Source organism: Strigops habroptila, chromosome 6 (assembly GCF_004027225.2).
Source record: "Strigops habroptila isolate Jane chromosome 6, bStrHab1.2.pri, whole genome shotgun sequence".
NCBI classification, from domain to species: domain Eukaryota; kingdom Metazoa; phylum Chordata; class Aves; order Psittaciformes; family Psittacidae; genus Strigops; species Strigops habroptila.
The window spans coordinates 1,961,861-1,978,952 of NC_044282.2; the positions used below are offsets into that span (position 1 = coordinate 1,961,861).

Below are 17,092 nucleotides of genomic sequence, written 5' to 3' on the forward strand. Positions count from 1 at the left end.
TGTGCCATCTTGTGGTGGCTGGTCAGGTTACATCAAGATTTTTAAAAAAGAAAAAAAAAAGGGTGGGGGCGGGGAGAATCTTGTAACTTTAACATTATAAAAATGTTTTAGCTTGCAGTTTTTCTTCAGTAGCATTTTAAATGGTGAGCACACATTGAATTAGAGAGGTGGAAATGGATGAAGTTTAAGGTCTCGCAGGTAAAACATCCAGCATATTGCATAGTGGCATTTGGAGCTGTGAAGGATGGAACATACAGATTGCAAAACTAGTGAGCAACTGCTGTGTTGTAAATGGTTTAAAGAAAATCCAGAATCCAGCATATGAAGGAATTCCAACCGATTAAAACCACCCAGGCTCTTTGCATTGTGTTCATTTTGCAAAATGAATGTTAATCTTTGGTGCTATAAAACTAATGGTGTGGTACAGAATATTCGCTCCAAAAGTCCTTTTGTTTTCTGTACAAGCTAGAAATCCTGATTTTTGAGTTTTCACACATGGAAAAGAATGTTCCAACACCTGCCTGTAATTGTGGGTGTATGCATTCCTAATGCAGAAGGTATGCACTGCATAAGAAGGTGATTGAGTTAAGGGGGAGGAAACACCCAACACATATAGAAGACGACTCATCCTCATTGTTTTAGTTTTAGAGTAGGCTAATATTTCTAAACATGAATAAACAGAGCAGCTGGCAAAATGCAGGTTCATGCCTGGAGCCTTCCAGGCTTCTTTTCGCTCAGTGCTCAGCTGCTTGTGCAAGCACAGCTCCATCCTCCTGCTGCCTTGTGAGGAGGAAGGAGCAGCCCCTGCTGCCGAGGTGCTTCCAGCGCTCTGCAAGCGCGCAGGAGCTGGCGTTCCCAAGGCCGGCTTGCTGCAGCTGAGGAGACAACACTCATAGACCCCCTTTGATTAGGATGTGTCAGTGTTGTCAGGGCAACTGTTAACAGCAGCGTATCATATTTTCTTCTCTTGTGTTGCGTGCTGAATATTTTAGTCTGCTGTAGCTGGAAGAGGCTTGCAGGAGGAAGGTGCTGCAGCAAGGAACCCAGAGCTGTGGGCTGGGAGCTGATTGAACAGGTTAAGACAGTGACGAGCAGCATCCAAACCAAAGTGCCTTTAATTAGGGCTTTTCTTGAAGGTGGGGAAAGACTTGCAAGCCTTTTGCTGCCGACTGGATGTTGGTATTTGTCAGCTGTTTGCATACTGCTTATCCATAGGGGATCTATTACAAGTGCTCAAATGAGCAGGCAGTGTTGCAGCTAGCGGCTGAGTAGGTGCTGGAGTTTCTTACTTTTTTTTCTTAATAAGCAAGAGGCAACAGCAACATGTCTGGTTCAGCTACTGCCCTACGACAAGAGAGACTGAAGATAAGTGCCAGGACAAATCCCCTGGGTTTATTCACCATTAACGAAGAGGATGAGCAGCAAAAGAATGAGAATTCCAAAAGACTGAAAGGTATGTTGCGATTCTGCAGCGTGACTGAGGCTGTGTGTGAAATATGCTGGACAACAGGCACAATCTCTGTTTTTATTAGCTCTTCTGTGTGCTATAGAGTCTGTAAGTGACTAGTGCAGTTTGGCAATGCATATTGGCACCCACAAATGCTCTGTGCTTGAGTGATGCTTGTGTTTAAATCCCCTGGTTGGTTATGCAATCATCTGCTTCAGATATGAAGAAAAAAATACTTTTTAGTTATTAACCCCATTTTTTCTGCTAGGGACAAGGGTCCTGCATCAGAAATATATCAGTGAATTTCTGTATGTTTTCTTTGATTTCTGTGCACAGTTTGAATAAATACCTATTTAAAAAGACAGGTGATTGTGGGCTTGGGGAATACAGAAAGCTGCCAAAGACAATGTAAAATTAGCTATTCATTTGCATAAGGGGCAGTGTGCCTTTGGCATAGAAAAATACACATTGTTCAAATATGCTGACTTTGGTATGTCTGGAGGAAGGGGTGGGGGGGACACCAAACAACAAAACACCCATAAACACAGAAAACCCCAAACCCAACAAATTGTAACTGCTAAAGAAAAATATTTATAGTGTTTAACTTAGGTGAGTGGTAATGGTGGAGGCATCCTGATGGCCATTGGTTTATAACAGAGGTCTGTTAAGCCTATGTAGCCCCTGTCTATCTTATATCATGTAATTAATGTTTCCCATATGGATCCTAGGGTTTAAATTCTGTGGGTCTGGCAGGGATCCTGCACTTTACAGTTGTGACTGGAATTTTAAGTTTGCTCGTTAGAATTTTTATTCTTTTTTTGGTGATCAAGCAATTCCATTTATATGAGCACTCCTTTTCGTGGTCTTATGCAGGATGGGGGCGAAATTGTAACAGATTTTTGTTTGTTTGTTTACAAAACAAATGTTACTTTGTAGCCTCCAGACAGTGCTTTAAATTTCAGATGTTACCGTTCTACCATGTAACAGGAGAGGCTAGCAAACATTTAAATAGCAAATTTATAGTATGTATATTTATTAGAGCTGAATCATTATAGCTAACTGGTTATTTTCTTAAAGGAAAAGGATATCTTGGTAGCTTTTACAAACAAACTCACAACTCAGATTTTTTTTTTTTGGAGTGTGCAGCTTGTACTTTGTTTTCCTCAGTATGGTAAAGAACCTGACAGATTTGAGTGACGTGATAAAATACATATTGCTAGTCATTGTTAACGTACCTAATGTGTTCAGGTCTTGTGTACATAGTTACCTGCTCTTCTTTGTGTTTGAAACTGCCCATATAAAATGGAGATACAAATTAGTGTGAGATTACTGAGTTTTTAATGTTTTAAGAAGCATATTGCTTTCCTTTAGCACCTAGTGGATGGCTTCCAGAGTCAACAGTCCACAAAGCTAAGAATCAACAATTTTCCTGGTTTTGTTCAATGGCACTGATAGTTTCCCGGGGTAAAAGTTCTTGTTGACTTAGCTAGTGTTTTCTATTTGCAGCGGTTTTACAGATGTATTTATCCTTTGCCTCTCTTGTAACTGACAATCCAGTTTCTTTTTCTCCCTCCCCTCCCTTGTTGCTTTGAAATGTAAGTAGACAAATATGGTCAGACGCACAGACAGCAAACTAACAAGTGCATGGAGTTTTAATAAGGTAAAAGTTTGGTGTCTTACCTTGAATGCTCCTAGTGATAAATAATGCAGGAGTCTGTAAAAAATATTTTGGAAGTGTACTCACTTGTTTTTCTTTTACTAAAGACTTAAAATGGCTCATAATGTCCATAGGACATCATTTTCACACTGATACATGTAGTTATTTACCCTTCATTTGAATGTGTTATCAGTGGCTAGATGGGTTAGAGCTAGAATGCATGGTCATGGAGAGTGCATGTGTTCAGGATGGTGGTCTCCCTTCCCTTCATGATACAGAACAAGGTCATTCCAGTGCAGCTCCGAGCAGAAACACAAGATGTATGGATGGACCCATGTGAGGCTTCCTTGAGTCTTTAAAGTTTGTTGTTCTGTTGCTACTTTACAGTGTTTTTCCTAGTTCTTTACCTGTCCTGTTTGCTTAGCAAGCACCTGCTGAGATGGTTTCCCCCTCACCCCTCAGCACATACTAAGTCAGTGTTACCTTTATGGGAGGTGGACTATATGTCATCTTCATTTGCCATTTCTATAATCATGCTGGACCTTGTCTTTGTACAGCAGAACAGTTCAAAACCCAAGAGGTTTTTAATGGATCTAATACTCCGAAGCAATAAAGCAGCTTGTTCCTCCATTAAGGATATTTGAATATCATCACACGTTTTAAAATAATCAACATGTTGGTAGTTTAGGTCTTCTCAGAATACTGAGGCTTGATTAGTGTTTGTATGAGAGTTGTTTTTGTCATCTGGGAAACATTTGTGTGGATCATAAAGTGGCTAGCATTTGTGAGATTTTTGGTAAATTGATTTTGATATCAGCCATTTCTTTTCTTGTCCTTGTATTATAATCTGAAGTCTAGTAGGCAATGAGTTTGTTCCTTCAGTGTAAACAAATAATGAAATGAAAGTGGTTTTTTTGTCTGGAGTTATTAAGAAGCCTGCAGTGATCTTTGTACCCATGTGCTCCTGATACTTCCTGTCCGTTGGTGTGAATTGTATTCACTGCTTTTTCACCAAATATTTTCATTTCCTTTCCTCCTCCTGTCTTTGGGACAAGGCCTGCATTTTTGTTACATGTCTCTGTAGCACCCGCTTATTGCAGGGTCTTGAGGTCCAGCTGTTGCATAGTACAACAGTGCGAATAATAATTACTTAGAATTGCCTTTTTTACTTATATTAACAGCCTCTATTCTCTCCCATTATAACATACAAGAATTTTGCTACATAGCACACTTTTTGAATACAATTTGTATGAGCCTACAGAAGCTTATTTTGTACTTGAATTGTTTTTGGTTTTAGTCACCAGTGTTCTACTAGTTCTGCAAGTATATCCACAAAGAAACCAGACAAAACAGGCACAGAACCACACATTTAACAGCTTCAATGTTCCCTTTAGTGCTGTAAAACAAGTATTACTTCTGAGACTGAAGGTAGTGTGTGAATGTGGTTCTTTATATCGCAAAGATATGTCCAGGTAGATTAGTGTTTACTTAAAGGTATCCATCCTCTGTGTGTGAACTTTGGCCTCAGCTATTCTTTGAATTCAGGCACAAGCAATTTAATTCACCTTAGCATTTCCCTCCTCTGCCCTGTTGACTTTGTGCACCTTGGATGTAGTCTTGATAACTCTTAATTATATGAAATTAAGTGATGCCTCCTCTCCTCTTCCTTCTGGGGGCAAATACCTTCTCAGACTGTTGATAATGCTGTTTCTAAAGTTATGGAGCATAGAAAAGTAATGCTCATGTTTCTGGATTATGAATTTGAATAATAACTGAAATGGTTGCCTTATAAGGTTTATGGCAAATTAATGAAAAAAGTCTCAACTAACCTACCAGTGAAAGCCTTCACCTGCCTGCTTATTTGAAACTGATAACGGAGCATACCTCTTATCTCCTAAGTGGTACTGCTGTTAATACAAAAGTAGGCACACATGCTTTAGGTCTCTGAACAGTATGATTGATTCTTTGTTATCTTGAAGGGCTTTTTCCAGTCCTTTGGTGCATGGCAGCGATGTCTGGGGTTACCAGCATATTTTGCTCCTGTTCCATGGATGGTTAGGGTTTTGTGTAATGCTTTCGGAAGTAAGGTTCGTTCATCCAGAGAGAAAGCTCGTTCATCTAATGTGGCTGTTTATGTGCTTAGTCTCAATGTTCTGCATGTATTAGGAAAATATATATATATCTTGTTAAATTCAGATTGGCTAACTTAATTCAGTTGTTATTTTGTTGCAATGTGTCTATACCCAAATAGAAACTTAAAATACCTGAAAGAAAAGGGAATTTGGCATCTTCAAGGACATTAAACTGATAGTCCTGGAAAGTGAAACTGTATACCTACAAAACAGGTACTGCATGGGGTGTGGAAGTGTAATCTTATCCCCACTGTGGAGTCCGTGCCTCAGGCAGGATCCAGAATGACATCTTGGTCTCTGGCTTTCACCGCACTTTAAACCAGCATAACTGCCTGGGATGGTGGTTCTCCCAGTGGGGCCTCTTGATGCTAGTCAGGAGGCTGTCCTCCGCTTTTTGGGCAGAACAGTGAGCAGCTGTTAAAGGCCGGTGAACTGGCTCACCACAATCAAGTACTGGAGATTTTCATGACAGTTGGTAGCCTTATCTTGCCGATCTGCGTTTGAGGCAAAGTTAGGGAAAAGAGTTGGTAGAGGGAAGAAAAGGTACCAATTCCCATTACAGTGTTGGTTGTGTAAAGGGGCAGGGCTGAGAACCTGAACAATGTGATTTGTCATCCTGCACCTTCCAGTGAGCTCTCCTAATGTTTCTCTGCATTTCCTCTTTCCTTCTGTTAGCCAAGGCCAGAAGTGTCCAAAAGTACCTGTGATTTTTTTCCCTTTTTTTTTTTGTTTCCCCTCCCCCACCCCCGAATGTTTATTTAAAAACAACTCTCAAAGTATCTGGGATGTACATTCTTTAGAAAAACCAAACCAACCAACCCTATATTTATTACACAATTTGCAGCAATTGGGGCTGCAGAAGGAAATCGTAGGTGTTTTTTTCAGGAAGCTACTACAAAGCTGCCTCCTTTGTAGAACTTCACTGTTCATAACTCTAAGTGCTGGGTAGAATGCAACAGCTTGCTTATAATAAAGACAAAGAGATTATAGAATCATAGAATGGTTTGGGTTGGAAGGAACCACGAAGATCATCTAGTTCCAACCCCCTGCCATGGGCAGGGACACCTTCCACTAGACCAGGTTGCTCAAAGTCCCATCCAACCTGGCCTTGAACACTAACAGTGATGGAGTATCCACAACTTCTCTGGGCAACCTGTTCCAGTGCCTACACAGTGATGATCCTAACATGAAGTTGTTTATTTGCAGTGAAGCAAAGAGACCATGCTGGAAGTCTCAGGGCTAGCAGGGAATGTGTCTGTAGAGCAATTGATCTGTTCAGTCCCTCTGGCTTTCAGAGTGAAAGTCCCAGGTCTGAGGACTTGGCTTGTGTTGGAACACAGTCTGTTCATCAAAATGTGTGCTGGGACAACTGAGAGTTTATCTTGCTCTTCTAGGTCAGTTCCATGAGAAGAGGCTTCCACTGCTGATTCTGGAAGATTGCATTCATATATTTTTGTCAACTGTTTTTGTGGGGGGAAACAACCTGTGTTCTATGCCAGTGCTCAGGGAGCATACTTGACATTGAGTATATGGGTGGCAAAAGTCCAGAAAAGTACAATGCTGATAGTCTTCAAAGTATAAGATATTTGTTAAAAAGAACTCAGGTTAGCTTGGCATGTGAACTGAGGATAATAAAAATTAGGGAAAGACTGGATTTTTCAAAGTAACTTTTGTAAGTAAACAGGGTTATTTCAACCAAGATATAACGATAACATAGTGCTCATCAGAGCTGTCTGTGTGAGAACAGGGTGCAGTATTTGGCTACTGTACTTGCATGACAGAATGCTTCTTGAAGTTGCAAAAAGATTGCAGTTCAATTTAATTTAAACAACGCTCAAGAAAGCTTTATATAATAAGAAGCACCACTCATGAAAGATTGATAGCAAGTAGTGGAGTTTCTTCCTTATTCACTGTTACCACTGTAAAAGCAGTGGCTTTAAAAACCTGAAATTAGGCATACGATTCCAACTGTGGGAAAAATACATATAAAAGGAATGTAGGTTTATGGTTATTTCTTGTGGGGGAGAAAGAAAACTGGAAAGTGGTAGATCTGTCCAAGGACCTTGAAATTCTCTGAGGTTCTGTTGCATTACTCTTTTTTTCCTACAAATATGCAAGGGGTTTATACAGCAATAGGCCATTGCAATAAGATGACAGCAAGAAGTGGAACTCTATGCCTTATCTGTACCACATTACACATGCCTGGGTAGTACCATGTTTTTAGTTTACAGTGGAAAAATAAGGCAATAGCTAAGCACGTATTTTTAAATTAAATATGTTGCAGTTAGAGCTGACGTTTTTGTGACTGTGGTGTTGTCAAGTCTTGCAATCCTGCTGTTGTTTGCAAGCTTGCCCGGAAACAGCTGTATCCGTCCACTCTTTTTAAGTTGCCTTTGTATCCAGGTACGTGGAAATCTGTGTTTATTTTTAAGAAAAAAAACTTTTTGCTTGTCATACTGAACTCCAGAGAAATCAATGAACACAGGCCTAGAGTGTTGTTTCTGGCCTTGGGCAAGTGGTGGTGGAACTCTGCTCGTTACTGGGCTCAGCTGAATCACTGGGAGTAGATCATTTCTTTTCCTGCAGAAACTCACACGTGTACATTCTTTGCTTACTCAGCTACCCACAGAGTATTTTTGTGCTCTTTTTTTTTTAATTTTTTTTTTTCCTCCTGTCTTTTTAAATTTAATCTGTATTTTACAACTGGAGAACTTGTTTTTCTGGTAGTTGAGAATTCAGAGTTCTAAGTGAAAGCATCACAAGTTTTGTATTATCATCAGAAGCCTCTTCAGAAGTGATTTGTGGTTGGGGTTTTTTTTATGAGGGTGGGGTTTTTTGTGGGGCTGTGTTTGGGGGTTTTTGTGTTTGTTTTATTTGGGTGTGTTTGGTTTTGTTTTTTTTTTTTTTTAAGCCACATTAAGGAATTGTTTAATTCAGTCTACTCAACCTCAGGCCACAGCGGTAATGAGCCAGGAGAACAAATGCCACAATGATTGATGTAATTTGCTTTATTTTCATGAATTACCTTCACTAACCGAAGGTGCATCTTGCACTGCACTGAAGGTGAGGGAGGCTATGGGCAATGTTTAATAAGCAAATAAAAATGCAGATGAAACATCAGAAATTAAATTAAGGAGTACTCTAAAACTTGGGCTTTCACATTTTGTTGCTTGAGGCAGAGTATTTTTCTCTTTCAGAAGAGTGGAATAATGTTTACGAAATTTTACACAAAACTCCATCTCATTGATTTATAGGTTTGACTATGACAGCCATTGAATAGCCCAATTGTCCAAACCCAGTCTCAGTGATCGGAATGTATAGCTGTTGCATTACTACTTAGAGAAGCTCAGTGTAGGAATGACTAGGGATAGCATGCAGATTGTATAAATTTTCTTTTTATACTAGCAGTTTCAGAGGAGAAACACTTGAGTGCAAACTTCACTTTCTCCTTAAATGATTAGCTTCCTGATAATGGCTAGAATGAACAATGTTTCAGGAGGCAGATCACTGCAGCTTAACTTGGATGCAGGTTTCTTCAAAAAGTAGGATTTATGTCCCTGTGCTAAGGGCAGAGACAAGGGGTTTGGGGCAGGCTATGCCAGTGGAAAGCTGAATTCCTGCATGAGTAGAGACACAGTTGCCCTGTGTGTGTGTGTTGGGGAACTGTTTGAGTTGTTTTGAACTAGAATAATACCTTCTGTGGCTTCAATGGGATGATGGTACAAGATTCCTTCTGTTTGCGAGATTAAAAGTTAATTGAAGCTTTTATTCCCTTTTATTATTGCTGGGCATATAGATTATCTTGTAGTTGTCTCCGATCTGTTGAAGCCTAGTTTTGCTCTTTAGCTCTGTAGAGGCAACACATTTTTCAAAGATTATCTATGCTTCTATAGACTTGAGTTCGTGTCTAATGTATAGAGTTTATTTGTACACATGTCAGCAAGAGGAAATGGATTTGGAATCAAGAGTTTGAGCAAATCAAGCACAGGTATCTGCTGAGACTGCTGGGAAGCAAAATGTGGAAGTAGCAGAGGTTCCAAATAATAGAAAATTTCAGTTGATGTCCTTCGCTTAAGAATAAAAATTTAGTTACCTGAAGCACTCTTGCTTTTCTGGTACTCGTATCTGTACAGCTGGCTTCAGGGAAAACAGGAGTTTCCTGTTAGAAGTCATAGATGTGGATTTACAATTGGTCCTTAATATCAGTAAGTGGTTTTCAGTGGTGTCTGTTGGAGGCCAGGGAAAGATCCTGGACCTAAAATCTCATAACATCATAAAACATACTGTTAAGTGTGCTGAAGAGGCTTGGGTTTTGCATTCTTGAGTTCCAGGTCTTATTCAGCTTCATTTTAAACTCCTGCAAAGGCAAGGTTTGTTATAAAAGTGCTGACAGAACTTGATTCACACTGTTGTATCTCAGTATACAAAGCATCTTGTTTCACAATTCTGCTTCAGAGAGCTTTTCAGAAAGCTGCATTTGGAAATGCAGGTTTATCCAGTTACCCACCCTTGGCATGAGAAGTCATCCTTTCATGCAGCCAATTCTAGCTTTGTTTTTTTTCCTTTTTCAAAGTCAGTTTCCTCATTGCCTGCAAGCTGACTAATGCACTGATGAAAATTACAATAGTAAATTTTGGCGTGCATGCTGAGACACCATGAATGACATCAAATGTATCTGAGCTGTTTTTGAAGACACAGAGGTGTCATGTCAGTGGAGTTTGCACTTGTTTATACTTGTGAGTGCAGCAGTGGCAGTGTGGTGGAAAACAAACCCCTGAACCTTCTTGCCTGTCATTCCTTCTTAATTGTAACAGTTATTTCATTGAGGAATGTGCACCCCATCTTGGACATGCAGTCAACGCAAACTCCGGACAATGCTACGTCCACATTTTTATGCATTCCCTTTCATTAGGAAAACCGAAGCATGTTTACCTTGCTCTCTTATTATCTCCAACAAAGGAAGAAAAAGGTTTTGTTTAAAAACAGAAACAAAATGAAACACAACCAACTTTCTTCAGCCATCTATCTATGTTAAAGTGCTGTGTTTAGTTGCAGTCTGAACTGCAAAATAAAAGGGTAAAGGGGTATAGAAAAAGCAGATGGCAGTCGCCATCTGTAAACCCGAAAAGGACAGCAACAACCAGCTGCCGAGTGAGGTATTGGCAATAAAACCAGGCTGCAGCCCAAGCAGCTTGTGCTGCTTCTTGTGCCTAGGTTGTCAGCATTTTGTAATGTTCTTACTCTTTCAGTCTGTCTTTTCTGAAATATTCTATAATGTATTTATTTGCTTTTTGCCAGGATTTTGGTTCACCAGGTTATTCTCAAGTTTAAGAAACAACTGGCTACTAGTTTGTGTTCAGAGAGTTTCTGTGAGCCTCACTGTCCTTGTGAGTTACCTGAATTACTGCTGTAAACCACATCTCAGATGCTCAGTGTCACTGAAGACTGTGTGCAGAGTAGCTTGGCTTTTCACTGCAATACATTTAACATAAATCTTTGTAGTTCATAACTGACACAGAGCATAGGAAAGACTGTGATGCTCACACCATGGTGATGCTTATGGATGTCTCCTTTTTCTGTTAGACTTCTGTTTAATCACCATCCTCAGAGATTGCGGCCCCACAACTACTATCCTTTATTAGTCTTACAGGTGGGCAATGAGGGAAACCTCTTCAAGAAGCCTGAGGGGACTCAAGAAGGACTTCAGGGCCTTGGGCAACTGGTTCAGGGTTCAGGAGCCCAAGTACTGTTCTCGTCCCTTCTGCCAGTCACAATGAATGACAATGGTTACATCAGAAGAACCTCACTAATCAATTCCTGGCTCCATGGCTGGTGTCAGCATCAGAATTTTGGGGGTTTTGACCATGGATCAGTCTACATGGCAAAAAAGCCTGCTGGTGGCAGATGGGGAACACCACTGGGGAAGAGACCAGCCTGGCTGAACAGGGAGATATTGCTTTAACTCAGGAAAAAAAGAGAATTTATCACCTGTGGAAGAAGGGATTGTCACCCCATGAGAAGTACAAGGATGCTGTTAGATTATGTACAGAAAAAGCTAGAAAGGCAAAGGCACAAATGGAAGTAAATCTGGCCACTGCCACAAAAGATAATAAAAAGTACTTTTACAAATATATTAGCAATAAAAGGAGGGTCAAGAAACTGTAAGGAAGGGGTCTGAGTTAGTGAGAGAGGTTACCCTCATCTGTTTGTTGCTGCTCACTCTTGCCCTTGTCATGGCTTCTGGGAGTTGGTTCAACACACTGTAATTGGTGAGTCACATAAGCAGACACTTGCTCTTGAAACAATATAAACTAGCATAGCTTTAGAAAGAAACCAGTTAGGGAGCAACCTGATGTGAAGGTTTACTTTTTCATTTGTGATGTTGGTAACATCTGTTTTATCACTCCTTAAAGAGAGTCAAGATATGTCTTATAATGATGCTGTAGAATAATTGCAGTTCATTACTAGAGGTACTGCATGCTAATAAATGGGATGTTCTGTGGAGTAAGCAGGATTCAACAGCTCTAACTCAAAGTAAGATTTTTAATTTTTCTCCTTGGTTACAAAACCCTTTTGTAACGTGTGTTGGGAGGAGAAGGGGGTGGGAATTTACTTATTTTTGAAAGCCTTTGTTCTTTCTCATTCTCAGCCAGTTCTCTGGCACGGAATATCCAACCTGACCTGTTCGCTTTGTTTGACTGAAGTAGTGTGAAAGTACACCAAGACAGGAGGCTGGAAATGAGCCAAAGTCAAGAGAAGACATAAAAATATGTATGTGGAGGCATGTTCTTCACTTAAGGAAGGCTTTTTTTTTAAGCAACTGTATTCTGAGACTTGTTATTGGAAAACCAGTTATTGATCAACAGTCCTTCAGAGACCCGTGTTGCAAAGACTGCCTTTTCACATGAAAATTCTTGTAACTTAAAGAATAAGGGATGATAAATATCATGTCTAGTAACATTTACAGAAACAATCTCTGTTTCCCTCTCTGGGGAAGGGAAACCTGTGTTTGCAGGACATCCTGACAATAGCAATTATAATAAGAGCTTTCCCAACTGACTCAAATATTTCAGGCAGTAAAGGGATTATATTGAAAATTACTTTGTGGAAAAGCAGCCAGCCGGTGAGGCTCTAATTACTTGTGACTGAGCAACAGTGCACCTACTTCCTATTCTCTGCACAGTGTTTTCTCACTTTCTTTTTTCACAACTTATTTCATTGAGCTTTTGCTTGAATGTTCTTTAAATTAAAACAGCATTGATTACATACTCCAGAGTGTTTCATATATAATATATATATGTCTGTGATACATATATTGCAAAATTCTTTTTTTTTATAAACCAAGAAAAGTGCTTTGCCTGTAAACCCTTTGAGAAGATTCTGCTACTCGCAGGTATTAAGATGTTGTGAAATCACTGTCTGCATATGCTTAAACTTTTGCTCTTTATTGCACTTTTGGATCTTTAAATGGGAAAATGCAATGAGATCTGGCTTTCCTATTATATAATACACTGCTGTGCTCTAAATGCTGAAGCCACCGTCCAAATACCTTTATTTTGTGCTGCTGAAAAGTAGTGTAATGCTGGATTATGTTTATACTTTGCTTTTTAAAAGGGGAAGTGGGGGAAATAAAATGAGGAAAATAAGGAGTGTGTTGGTGTCCTGCAAGCCTTCAAGATTAATCGGGACTTTCTGCTGAAAGAGAAGTTAATTTGTGCTGAATAGAATCCAATGCAGAGCAAGTGCAACATCAAGGCTTATGGTAATCGGCAGTGGTGCCTTTTCTGCAGTTTCCCCCATGCTGTGCTCTGTGACCTGGTTGGGCAGGGCTAGCATGGGTTGTAGCTGGTCAGAGCTGCTCTGGCACTGATGCTTGCAGAGTGAGGCTGTTTTAATGGACCATTGCATAGAATATTGGTAGTGTTCTACTGAGCTCTACCTTTCATGGCTAGTAGAGCCAAAAGCTGTGTGTGCTGGGGTGCTGGTGGCCAAGCAGATGGCAATGGAGGTTGCCTGCCAGGGTGATCTGCTGAGCAGGTCTGCTGCCACTGTGTTGGAGTGCCTATTCTTGGTCTTGATCAAGTGCACAGTTGTATCTTGTCCTATGTAGTTTTAACTCATGGGGTGTGCAGAGTGAAGTCTGTCATGAGAAGAGGCACTGTATATGAGGAATGTTAAAGAAGTCTGTTTGTTAAGAAGACGCATGTCATGGTAAGACATGTGCAAAAGCATTAAAAAGGCTGGGCCAACTTTGTCCCTGTTGTCATTCTTCTGAAGCAAAGTAAATTAAAAAAGTAGTGTATTTGACCTCCTGTGCTCAGGCTTAGAGCACTTATCCCTATCTCTTGGTAATGGACTGAAAGCACTTATTGCCCCTGTTCCAGATCTCTGGTTTATCAAACTGAACCACATTTTGCAAGTAAACAATTAGTGGTCTAATTCTTGCTTGAAAGAAATAACCATACAGTATCCATTTCAAAGAATTAGAAGGCTTCTAAGGACAGGTATAGCTGTGGCACCAATTGTTTCAAGGCAGCTTCAGGTACAACTTTCTCACCAGCTTTTGAATCCCAGATCTGTTTATCTTCTGAATTAGTGACAGGTCTTGCTGTCACATTAAGTCATAGGTCAGTAGTAGAACTACAAAAAGTTTTATAATTTTGCACTGGAGTAATTACTTTTAAAAACATTCTTTATTGGAAAGTGAGGAATTATTATGTTACTAGGCAACTTGCAGGGCATTTGTAAAATGCTCTGAATTGCCCTTCCCCTCAGTCAGGGCACAGGCTTGCTGGCACGACTTAGGGCAGTGCTGCTTCTGCCTAGCCTGGTATCGCTCCTATGGAAAAATAAAGGGCTTCAGTCCTGAAGTACCCAGCCTGCCATTCTTCAGAGAACAGGGCTCCACAGGATTTAGTGGGAAGATAGGTTAAGAGTGTCTGGCACAGGGAAGAAAGGCGTTATGAGGAAGTATTATTTCTACTTTAATTGTACTTTTTATTCCTCAAATCTTGCTTTTTCATACTTCGTGCTTCTTTGTTGGAATGGTTACTTACCTGGGCTTCCCAGAAGATTGCATTGTCTGTTTACTTGGAGTAGCATCTATTTGTGTGCCACTAGCTCTTCTGACTTTTGTGTTTCAACGTTTCCCAAAGATCAAAGCTGCATTTACGAGAACTAGGGAGACACCATGCTGGACTAGGTCCAGATTCCTTGGGTTTGTTCTTACGCTACTAGCAGTAAATTTCTAGGTTGTTTTGCAGTCACACTATTGATTTGCTGAACTGCTTAAGCTGTGGGGACCTGGCACTGGGTTCAACTCTACTGCATTTATTTTATTGCAAACATGAGTTGGAGGGAGAAGAGTTAAAATAATGGATTGTGAAAGTCATGCAGTCTGTATAAAGTCAGCACTTTTAAACACACAAGCTAGAAGCAACTGTACTGATGCAGTTAACCTGTGCCTTAGAGCACAGTATCACATAAAAAGCTAAGCGGTACACTCAATTCTTTCATGTGTAGTCTCTGAATTCTGCATTATTTAATAGTGAACTGGTCCCAAAACAGAAAGTTATTGGCCAGCTTTGAGGCTGCTTTGTGGCAAGTACTTTAACTTGTGCTAATGAGGCTGCTGCTTGAAGACTAGGCTTTGGCTGCAGCTTATGAATTGCCTAAAATAACACTTCGGAGAGTAAATAGGTACCTACTCTCACTACTGAATCAAATACTTAACTGCTGCATGGTTGTTCAGGCTCTATTCACAGTTCAGTAATTACTGTGTTTTGTAGTGTGGCTCTGTTTTTTTAAATCTGTTCACCAAATTCCTCATTTCAGAGCTGTTTCCTCAAAGAGCTGCCAAACATGCAGCTTAGCTAAATGCAAAAGAAACTGTTCTTTCCACAGCATTTTGTTTGCTGGGAGAAAGAGGAATAGCTTGGAGGAAAGGTGCACTGGCATGTGGGCTGTAATTCCTGACGGTTCTCACAGAAAAGATGTGTAGGTGTGTAGCCACATCTAGATACAGATGTGCTTAAAGTGAAATGTGTTATAGGGGACAATAGTGGAAAGTGTTTCAAAAGGGTACATGCACACCATGGATACGGTACAGTAGTTGCACATATAACTCCACACTAAAATATTATTTTGGAAAATGTGTGCATTTCTAAGGAAAATGGCCTACCCCTGAACTGTTTACTGAAGTCTGTGTCTTTCCAGTAACAACATCATAGTGAAATCAAATTTAGCTGCTGTAGCCTGCATTTGTAGGAAGTCTGGATTTATGATAATAAATATAAATGTTTTTGTTCTTTTTACATGACAACTGCCAATCATGGCACTTCAAGCTTTTGGATTCTTCTGATTTTCATTCTCGTTAATGAAGCCTACATACACCGCTGCTTAATGCTAACATCTTGTAACTGAAATTTGCTTATTTTTGCTCAACAGTGGAAGCCATGACTCTCCTGACTACTGAAAAGTGTATCAGATATCATTGCTTAGGTACATAAATGGGTGGAATAAGTTCTCCCCTCCTCTAGTGCAGTGGGTAAGAGTGCAAGTCTCAGACTGAAGTGAATACCCTGATAACCATATTATTATTAATAATAAAAAGATTCTGTGGATATAGACCTAATGGAAATCCAAATGTGTACAGTTACATAAAATTTACTGTAGAAATGGTTGAAACCAAACTGGCGTCCTAAGGCTCGTAACAGAATAGTTGGAGCAAGTTCCCTTGCTAAAACTGTGTAACCAAATGTTTAATTATGGGTTGTAAAACAAGATTATTCTGCACATTTGGATCATACTGTTGGGCAGAGAGGGCTTTCTTCAATGTCTGATGAAACTTCTTGGACTACCTGAGTCACGTGCAGGCCTTGTTCCTGGCAAATGGCTTGTGAGGACTCAAAGAAAAATGTGTTGGTTGTTCCTCTTCCTGGAATGGGAACTACAGAGCACTTCTGGTATCCATCAGCTGCCAGCCAGTTACCCTGTTCTTTTCTTTTGGCTGTCCTTTGCCTTATACAGGTTGTTCCAGGACAGCTATGGAAGTGATCAAACTTTCAAAAAGGGCAGGAGGGATCTTTACACTGTTGTTCTTAATCCTAAGCCATCACACTCAGCTGTTTTCAGCAAATGCTCTTTGGAGTTTGGGGAGTGTTTTCAATGTGAGAGATCTACTGTCAGAGAACCAGTGCTGTTATTTTATTGTTCTCTTTGGTGTTTATACAGTAGCTGTTTCTGTAGTAGCTTGCTCTTGAGTGTGAGGGCATTGCCCTGGGCATGCAGTTGCAGGCCTGCAGGATGCAGGGAAAGGAGACTTTTACCAAAGGGCTAAAAAAACCCGAAGAAACTATTAAGAATAACATAAAGGAAAGACAGAGCTTACACAGTGGGCCAGGAGCAAAGCCAGCAGTACAGTCAGGGAGCCCTGATTCTTCTTATTCTTATGCCACAGTGAATAATAACTTCTACAGAAAAAAAAATAGTTTGTTTTATTACTGCTGGGAGGGGCAGGAGGAAGTGAATACTTGTTGAGATTTTTCGGTTAATGTACTAAAAGAATTTCATGAGGACATTGAATCTGCAGTGGGGGACCAAGTTCCTGAATACTAAGCTGTATATAGTAGCTATATATATGTATATATCAGTGTCTTCCAATTTAATACCAGTAGATTGAAATATGATGAGAACTTCAAGTGAAGAGTTTCCTACATTTACAATGTTTTTGATGTATTGTTTGTAGATCCTTTTATACTCCTTTAAAAGGACATGGAGTGAAAGTCTTGAAGACTTGAAAAAAAACACTGAAGCAGTGGATTTTGCTCTTACTATTGAAATTTTTATTCCATGACA

The 17,092-nt window shown here is 40.0% G+C and overlaps 1 protein-coding gene across 9 annotated transcripts in view; it reads left to right on the plus strand.

Moving 5' to 3' along the window:
* The window catches only part of MAP7 (microtubule associated protein 7), a 110,944-nt gene that overhangs the window by 12,195 nt on the left and 81,657 nt on the right, over window positions 1-17,092 (plus strand). For 4 of the 9 annotated variants that reach the window (XM_030490382.1, XM_030490384.1, XM_030490388.1 and 1 more), the window contains exon 1: window positions 993-1,453. The exons of 3 other annotated variants lie outside the window; for them this stretch is intronic. In XM_030490382.1, coding sequence (XP_030346242.1) covers window positions 1,324-1,453 — 130 coding nt within the window. In that variant the 5' untranslated portion in view covers window positions 993-1,323. Of the gene's footprint in view, window positions 1-823; window positions 1,454-17,092 lie in introns of those variants that run through there. 2 more of the 9 variants (XM_030490381.1, XM_030490383.1) reach the window with 1 other exon arrangement.